Source organism: Terrapene carolina, unplaced genomic scaffold (genome assembly GCF_002925995.2).
Source record: "Terrapene carolina triunguis isolate 2854851 unplaced genomic scaffold, T_m_triunguis-2.0 Scaffold27210, whole genome shotgun sequence".
Taxonomy (NCBI): domain Eukaryota; kingdom Metazoa; phylum Chordata; order Testudines; family Emydidae; genus Terrapene; species Terrapene triunguis.
The window spans coordinates 2,053-10,970 of NW_020691561.1; the positions used below are offsets into that span (position 1 = coordinate 2,053).

At 61.4% G+C, this 8,918-nt stretch overlaps 1 protein-coding gene across 1 annotated transcript; it reads right to left on the reverse strand.

Moving 5' to 3' along the window:
* Positions 1-1,406: 1,406 nt before the first annotated feature.
* On the reverse strand, positions 1,407-5,160 carry LOC112121063 (leukocyte immunoglobulin-like receptor subfamily A member 6). Its single transcript, XM_029914027.1, has 4 exons — positions 5,139-5,160; positions 4,743-5,030; positions 3,718-4,002; positions 1,407-1,791 (listed from the first exon to the last, which is right to left on the reverse strand). Exons 1-4 carry the CDS (start codon positions 5,158-5,160, stop codon positions 1,661-1,663), a joined length of 726 nt encoding a protein of 241 aa, XP_029769887.1. The 3' UTR covers positions 1,407-1,660.
* Positions 5,161-8,918: the final 3,758 nt, after the last annotated feature.

Consider the following 8,918-nt stretch of genomic DNA (forward strand, 5'->3'; position numbering starts at 1 on the left):
TCCCAGGGCAGCCCCAGCTGGAGCCGGCCCCTGCACTGGTCAATGATGTGGGCGGGGGGATCCCGCAGGGGGCCTGCCCCCCTAGGGGGTCCGGTGAGAACAGCTGGTGCCTCCCCCGGGAGCCCGCGTGCATGTGTCCGTCCAGCCCTGCCCCCTGCTGGTGTCTGTGTGTGTCCTGCCCCCTGGTGGTGTGTGTGTGTGTCCAGCCCCCTGCTGGTTTGTGTGTCCAGCCCTGCCCCCTGCTGGTGTGTGTGTGTGTGTGTGTGTGTGTGTGCCCTGCCCCATGCTGGTGTGTGTGTCCTGCTCCCTGCTGGCTGCCCCCAGCCCAGGGCAGCATGAGACGCTCCTCCGCGCTCAGGTGATGGGAAGGAGGGTGGAGCCCTGATACTTTGCAGCTGGTCCCGGGAGCTCCCTGCGCGCTCCCGGCACCGACCCGACTGGAAATTGGTGGATGTCCCCCGAGCCGGGGCTGTTCTGTCACACTGGCCAGCCGGGCATTTCCAGCCCCTTGGCAGCGCTTGGCTTCTTGCTTAATCCCCCCCCCCCCCCCCCCCGGGTGACAGCAGGGTTTATTTTTGGGCATTTCCCCTGTTGCGCTGCTGGAGAGGTGCTGAGAGGGGCCAGGGCAGAGGTTCCGTGTTGAGTGAAGGGACCAGAGTGGCACAAAATGATGTGGTTTAAGGATTTTCCTCTATTTTTATCCATTGAAATATTGAGAGATGTGCAAAATTATGGGGGGTGGTGTCAGGCCATGGCGAGGTCGGATGATAATTATGACATGACAGCAGATGGGGAGATGCAGGAGGTTATGAACATTAGAACGGCCAGACTGAGTCAGACCAAAGGTCCATCCAGTCCAGTATCCCGTCTCCCGACAGTGGCCAACACCAGGTGCCCCAGAGGGAATGAACAGAACAGGGAATCATCATGTGATCCATCCCCTGTCGCCCATTCCCAGCTTCTGGCAAACAGAGGCTACGGACACCATCCCTGCCCATCCTGGCTAATAGCCATTGATGGACCTATCCTCCATGAACTTATCTAGTTCTTTTTTAGAACCCTGTTATAATCTTGGCCTTCACAACATCCTCTGGCAAGGAGTTCCACAGGTTAATTGTGCGTTGGGTGAAGAAATACTTCCTGTTGTTTGTTTGAAACCTGCTGCCTATTCATTTCACTGGGTGATCCCTAGTTCTTGTGTTATGAGAAGGAGTAAAATAACACTTCCTGATTTAGTTTCTCCACACCAGTCATGATTTTATAGACCTCTGTCGTATCCCCCCTTAGTCATCTCTTTTCCAAGCTGTTTGAAAGTCAACAGAGGTGCTGCACTTAGGGAAGAAAAACCAAATGCACAAGCACTGGATGGGGGCTCACTGGCTTGGCAGCAGCACTGCTGAGACGGATCTGGGAGCTGTGGTGGATCATCACACCCTCAACATGAGTCAGCAACGCGATGTTGTTGCAAAACAAAAGCAAATGCAATGTTCGGCTGCATTAAGAGAGGTGCAGCGTGCAAGTCACGGGCGGTGAGAGTACCGCTCTGCTCGGCGCTGGGCAGGCCGGGAGTGCTGTGTCCAGTTCTGGTCACCGCTGTGTAGAAAGGATGTGGAGAAACTGGAAAAGGATCCAGAGGCGAGCGACAAAGGCGTCACCTCACCTAGGGCGCCCCCCTCGGGCGGCTGAAATAGACCTCAGCCAGGATCAGCCCCAGGACGAGCAGGACCACGGCACCCAGCCCCAGGCGGGCGATGTTGGCGTGGGTGAAATCCGGGCACCCCGGGGGGGCTGCTGTGGGGGGAAGGGGAGAGTCACTCGGTGGCTTGGACGGGGAGATCAGCAGCTGGTGCTGCCCCGGGAGCGGAGCCCCCGACCTCCCCAACTTGCAGGTCTGGCTCTGGGGCCTCAGCTTCCCCAACAAAGTGGTTGCCCAGGTGGATGAACAGCCCCTGCCCTGAGGCCCCCCTCACTCTCTCATTTTCACCGGGCTGGGGCAGGGGGTTGGGGTGCACCAGGGTCCCTTTGCAACCGGGTGTTCGGGTCAAAAACCAGACACCTGGCAACCCGAGCCCCAGGTCCCCCCGGCACCCAGCTGGTCCCATCCCCAGAGCCAGGCCCCCTAGATCCTGTCCCTCTCCTGGGATCCCCCAGTAGCTTCCAGGAAGTAACCTACAGGGCAGGAGGTGCCGGAGGTGAGGGTCTGGTGGTGGGGGAGGGGCAGGGGCTGCCCCTCCCCCTGGTGTCTGGGCTCATGCACCAAGAGTCACTGCCCCCATCCCGCCCAACCAGCCCCAACCCCCGGGGGAGGCTCCTTGAGCAGCATGAGCCTTCCAGGGCTGGGTCGATGGTGATTCCCCCTCTGGCCCCGGTACCTGTCCATGCGCTGCCTTCCCCGCCCGCCCCAGCCCTGGGCAGATCCAGGGGCCCCCTGGGCAGATTCTCTCCCAGATCCCAGAGTTCCCCACACCCAGAATCCTGGCCCTGCGAGCTGGGCTCCCAGCCCCACAGACACCAAGCCGCGGCTCCCTAGTTCTTGTGATCCTCATATGTCGTGTGTGGCCCCTGCCTCGTTCACTGCGTCCGGCCTGCCCTGCACAGAGCGACTCACGGGCTGGTCTCTGGCGCCTGGAAAGTGTGTTGAAAAGGGAACCTGGCAGGGACACTGTCTGAGTCCCTGCAGTACCCAGCCTCTGCCACCAGGGGGCGGGAAGAGCAGCAGCTGCTGGAGCCTGGAGGAGCAGTGGAGCTACTCAGCAGGGGCCCTGCCCCACTCACCCCCCCACCCCCGAGAGTGGGTCTCCCTACCCCACCCTGCCACACTCACCCCCACCCCTACCCCTAGAGCCCTGATCACCTGGCAGGGGGAGGGTGGTGGAGAGAGCAGCAAGTGACGGGGGGGGGGAGGAAGAGGAGCAGGGGGCGGGGCCTCAGGGAAGAGGCGGAGCAGGGGGTGGAGGAAGTTCCGGTGCTCAGTGTCTGGTTTTCACAAATTAGAAAGTTGGCCACCCGAGCAGGGCCTGAGCCCCCCACAGGAAGGGATTCACCCACTGGGAGGCGGGGAGGGGTCATTATCCCCATTCTACAGGGGGGGAAACTGAGGCACAGACAGATTCACTTTCCTAAGTGAGCTCCCAGGGGCAGGGACTGTCTCTTCACTCTGTGTTTATGCAGTGCTATTGAGACAGCCTTTGCAGAGGTCTCCACTAACTGTGGGCGTCTCGGTTGTGGGCGCTCGGCCTGAGATCCCCCAAAGATTGAGGCCCCCCGCAAGAAAGGACATTTTTGAAAACTGTGACATGTTCCCATCACACAGTCTGTGGCCGCACCAGGAGCTGGGCCAGATCTTCTAGGTCCCAGCCCAGCACCGTGTCCACCAAGCCACCACTTCTCCTGAAGCCCCTGCCTCATTCAGCTCCTGCTGGGGCCATGCCTGGGGCGGACGCTGGAGAACAGAGGGGAGGGGATCACGGGATTAAATAGTGACTCATGGTTTATACAAACTGGGGACAGTGTTAAAGTAGCTTCCAGGGCTGCTGCTCCCCCCTGGCTGGGGAACCCCCCAGTGACTCCGTCCCCGCTCCCTGGCCAGTTGTCCCCTCTGCTGGGTCAGGGCTCAGGGCGGAGCCTGGCTCTGAGCGTCCCATCGGCACCGAGCCCCCGTGAGGGTCTGGCTGGGGGTGGGGCTGGGAACGGGGGACGCTGAGCCGGGCCCCTCACCTCTCACCACCAGCTCCACGGGGTCGCTGGGGTACGACACGGCGAACGGCTCCGATCTGCTGTGATAGGAGCAGCTGTAGCTCCCGCCGTCCTCCCGGCGCACGTTGCTGATGGGAAACTCAGCCTCAAACCCGTCCGAATCCACAGGTGGGAAATGGCGTCGCTCTTTATTCAGCACGAACCGCACGCCCCGGCGCTGCCCCTGACACCGGACGGTCACAGCTCCCCCGAGGGAGACCCCCCCGCTGGGTCTCAGGGAGATGCTGGGTTTGGGGTAGCTGGGCTCTGCAGTGGGAAGCAGACAGGCAGTGAGACGCAGGCCCCGTCACTCTGTCCTGGGGCCCGGCCTCACCACACGGCCTCAGTGGTGGGTCAGACCCAGCGGCCCTGGGGATGGGCTCCTGGATGCCTCTCCACAGGGGCCAGAGTTTCCTCTGAGCCCTGGGCTAACAGCATGAGACACGGAGCAACCCCAGCCCATGGGGGCCCAGAGCTCTGCTCCCTAGCAGGTGACAGGCCAGGCCAGTCTCCAGGGTCCATTCACTCCTTGGCTTCTCTGCTGCAAGGCCTGGGAGCCAAGACTCCTGGGTTCTGTCCCCGGCTCTGGGAGGGGAGTGGGGGCTAGTGGGGAGAGCAGGGAGGATGGGGGCCAGCACTCCTGGGTTCTCTGCACAGCACCACCCCTGACTTGTAGGGGACTATGCAAGTCGCTACTATCCACTGAGGTTTATAACCTTCAGCTCCTAACTGATGTGCTGCCTGGGAAAGGCCCCCCCTGCTCTGCAGCTCCCCCTGGGGGCAGGGGTCCCCCCCTCACCCCTGAATCTCCAGGGGCTGCTGCTCCCCCCTGGCTGGGAACCCCCCCAGTGACTCCGTCCCCGCTCCCTGGCCGGGCGTCCCCTCTACTGGGCCGAGGGATCAGGGCAGAGCCTGGCTCTGAGCATCCCATTGGTGCAGAGACCCTCTGAGGGTCTGGCTGGGTGTGGGGCTGGGAGCGGGGACACTGAGCCGGGCCTCTCCTTCACCTCCTACAATGATCTCGATGGGGTTGCTGGGATATGACCAGCGATTCTGTGCCGTTATGGGTTGATATTCGCAGGTGTAATTCCCTCCATCTTCCCGGCTGACACTGGCGATGGGAAATTCAGGCATGGTCCCATAAGGCACCGACTGCGCCTGCGGGTTCGGGTGTCCAGCTTTACGCAGAAAGAACTCCGTGCCTGGGTACCAACCCCCACAGCGGATGGTGACGCTTCCCCCCAGCGCCACAATCCTGCTGGGGCTCACCGAGATGGTGGGTTGGGGGTATTGCCCTGCTTTCAACAAGAGACAGGAGTTAAACAGGGGAGACACAGGCCCCGCCTCCCCCCACCCCAATTCAGTCCATCCATCATTCAGTCTCTCTTTGAGTCTGTCCTTACCAGGGCTGACACTGCTGCCCATGGGGCTTGGGGGCAGGGGGTTCACCCAGACGTAGCTCAGGACCCAGCTGCATGAGAGATCACCTGCTGCCCCACAGCCCCACCTGAGGCCAGCCAGGGAGCCTGAGCCCTGAGCCCCCTGCAGCTCTGCCCCCCGCCCCGGGGTTGGAAATAGAGTCTGTGACTGACGGGAGTCGCACAAGACCCAACTTTCCCCAGGCCTTGGGAACGGGGGGCTGTGAGTGCAGGGAAGGGAGCTGTTGGGGGTGGATCTAGGGATGGGGGTGGATCTGGTGGGTTCTTCCCACTGCTGCACTGACTGGGAACGTTTCGGTTCCCCAAGGGGATCTAAAGCCCACGGACGGGCCCTGTTAGTGTTTGTATGAGCTGAAATAAATCCACCTGCCGCCCCCAATGCCTGATCCTCACAGCCTGTGGGGGGGCAGGACAATGAACCAGGGGACGGTTCCTGTCTGCTTCATCAGACCCCGGGAGCCAGATTCAGCTCCTAGTTACTCGGGGGGGGGGGGGGGGGGGTGGGGGGCTGAGAAGAACGGGGCTGGGGCTGAGCTCACAGAGGGAGTTTGAGTTGAGTTTTGGGGAAGGTTCAGGGCTCAGTTCCTCTTTCCCCCACCCCATGCATCCCCTCCCCCGTCCTTGATGTTACCGTCCTCCCCACAGATACTCACATCCCCACGTCCCGCTGTGCCTGGCCAGCCAGCAGCCTGGAGAGGAGACGGCTCGTTAGTGACCAGATCCCAGAGCAATTGGATCCTACACCCTGGTGTGAGATCCTCACCCCCCATGGGCACACGCCCTGGTCTCAGATCCCCCGCATGGGCACACGCCCTGGCTGTCTCCGATACTCACCGAGGAGGAGGACGGTGAGAGCAGATGCCATGACAGGCAGTGAGGGGCCCCTCAGAGCTGCCACCAACGCCCTAGAGCCAAGCTCCACGCAGCTTGAGGCCCGAGTGCGAGCGGAATGAGGAACTGTGCTGGGGGCTGCAGCCCCAGGAAGCCTTTGATGCGCTCGGCCCCTTTCTTCCCCATCAGATGGTTTCTCTGCAATCTCCAGGCCAAAAATACCACAGTCAGAGCAAAGCCAGCTCCCTGCAATGCCCAGCAAACCACATCCCCTCCTGCAGCTGCCTGGTCCTCCCACTGCCCATCACCTCCCAGCCCCACATGGGAGCTGCCCAGTCCGGAGACCAGCTGGGAATGGGGCAATTTCAGGAGGTGTCAAGAGGTGCCCAGGCTGCCCTGACCTTTCCCAACAGGACCGTCTAGCCTCCCTGGAGAAGCAGCTCACACACACAGAGCCCCCCATGGAGTGACCTTCTCCCATGGAGTGGGGCAGAGGTTCCTTCCTGACCCAGCAGGGCCCAGCACCCGCCCTGGAGCATGAGGGTGGAGGGGCCTGGCCAACCTCCTTCTCAGGTACCGTCGCTGCAGACGCTGTTCTTAGCTGAGTGATGTGGCACAGAGACAGGACGGGGGTGGGGGTTGTGGTTTCTGGCCCCCGTGAGTAGGGGAGGGAGGGATAAATGTAGATCCTGAGTTGTTAAAGGAGCAGTGGATAAATCTGTGAAAGGGGAAGTCTGCCCAGAGTCAGCGCTCACTTCCTGTTTCTGCTACTGCCAGTGAAACTCTGTGCAAACCTGATGCCCCAGCAGCTACCCTGTTATATATCCCGGCCCTGGGAGGGGAGGGGAGTCTAGCGATTGGGGTGTGGGGGTGACTGGGAGCCAGGACTCCTGGGTTCTCTCCCTGGCTCTGGTTGGGGGGTGGGGTCTAGTGGTTAGAGAAAAGGACACAGATTAGAGCCAGCCCCCTAGATGTGAAAGGCCCCGTGTCCCTTCCCCAGCCGATCCCCGGGGCAGCAGGTCTGCGCAGCTTAGGGCCCTGGGTAGAGCGCACCTCAGGATGCTGTGAAAGAGACATGCAGGGGGGAGCTGACCAGCCCCCCAGAAAGGGGAGGGGGCAAGAACACAGGGACAGAGCTCAAGAGAATCCCCCCCCCCCCCCCCGGCAAATGCCCCAGCTCTGACTTCCCGGCCCCTTTGCCCTTCACCCCCCACCCCCGACATTCATGCATTGGACCCCTCCTCTCCCTGTCCTGCGTCCCCTCCCCCATTCACATCCCCCCAAACCCACCCCTGTCCCTGTCTCCCCAATTCTGCCCCCTGTCCCTTCCCCCTCTTTGTGTCCCCTCATGCCTCCATCCCCTCCCCCATTCTACCCACCCCATCCCCTATCCCCTCACACCCCAGGCCTCCCTCAGAGAATATGGGATAGAGGGGGATATGGGGTGTTGTGGGGGCAGGAGACTGAGGGGATAGAAAGTGGGGGACCCAGGACTGAGGGGGCAGGAGTAGGAGGAGGGGCAGTGAAAGGGGAAGCTGCCAAGGGGTGGAAATGGCAGCTCCATCCTGGGGGGCACCGTCTTCCCCCTCCCCCGTCACGCCCCCAAAAATCCTGCCCCCCAGCTCTGACCTTTGGGGGGAGCCTGTCTGCCCTCAAACTCCTGTCCCCCATCCCGACCCCTCTGCCCTCAATCCCCCTCCCAACATCCCCAACCTACTTCCCTCAAACTCCCGTCTCCCCCCAGCCAGCTCTCCCCAACTGGCTCCGCCAAAACACCTGCCATGGGGGGGCCCAGAAGCGCCGGCGGCTAAATCAGTCTGCGCCCTGTTGTGTTCATAGAGACACAATAAAGAGCCCAAAGTGCGAACACGCCCCAGCCCCTGCCCCACACTGAACAGGGTTAAACACAGGCTGGGAGCGGGGTCCAGAGCCGGCAGCCAGCCCCACGGCAACCCCCCCATTAACCCCTGGGACCGGCTGTTACAGACCCAGCAGAGCAGGAACCAGGGGAGCCGTGGCAGGTGCTGTGTGAAATGAGGGGTTTGTTTGCTGGAGCGAGTCTCTAACCGGAAAATCCCCCGGGTTTGGATGTAGGGTGACCAGACGTCCCGATAAAATCGGGACTGTCCCGATTTTTAGCTCTTTGTCCCGCGTCAGTGCTCGGCTTTTTTTTTTTGCTCGGCCGGCAGCAAAAAAAAAAAACTCGTTTACTCGTTTTTGTTTTTGCCCCCACCCCCCGGTGTCCCGATATTTTCTGGTCACCCTATTTGGGTGTCTCCCTGCCAGCAGCATGAACACAGCCCGCTGTTCTGGCGCCACAGCGGCCCCTGGTGGGGAAAAGGTGTAACTGCAGCACTTCTGGGGCAGAATGTATTTTCTGTGGGGAAAAAAATTCTCTGCCTGCCCCGTGCTGCAGAATTCCCCCAGGAGCAGAAGTTCATCACAGCACTTGCCGCAGAGCCTGGTTAGGGCAGAGTGGGGCACCCAGGGCTGCTGGGGGGGTCACAGAGTGGGGCTCAGAATGGCTAGTTGGGGGGACAGACTGGGGCCTGGGCTCAGGAGCTAGTGGGGTGACAGCGTTGAGTCTGGGGATGGGGGAGGAGGCTGCAGGGACACATGGGGACGGGGGTTTGCGGGGACAGGATCAGATGTGCCTGACTGAATGGGAGAGGCTTAAGGTCAGCCAGGGTCTGCATGGAGGAGGCTTCCCAGCTCCCTAATAACACCCCCTCAAAACCTTCTCCCGCCCACACCCAACACCTTCCAGGTTCATTCCCAGGCTCCTTCCCTCTCCCTCAGCTCCCCCGTTACCCCTGACTCCCCCAAGCCTTTGCACGGCTTCTGTCGGGTGCCAGAATACAGTTCTGTCGTGTGATTTAAATGAATTACTCAAAGTTCCGTGTCAATATGCCT

Bases quoted from the DNA above. Each gene is read 5' to 3' on its own strand.
- LOC112121063 (XM_029914027.1), bottom strand. From the start codon at position 5,160: ATGGGCAGCAGTGTCAGCCCTG. The intron at 5,031-5,138 runs GTAAGGACAGAC...TGTTGAAAGCAG, and splicing joins GGGCAGCAGTGTCAGCCCTG to GGCAATACCCCCAACCCACC. The intron at 1,792-3,717 runs GTGAGGGGCCCG...TTCCCCCCACAG, and splicing joins CGTGGAGCTGGTGGTGAGAG to CAGCCCCCCCGGGGTGCCCG.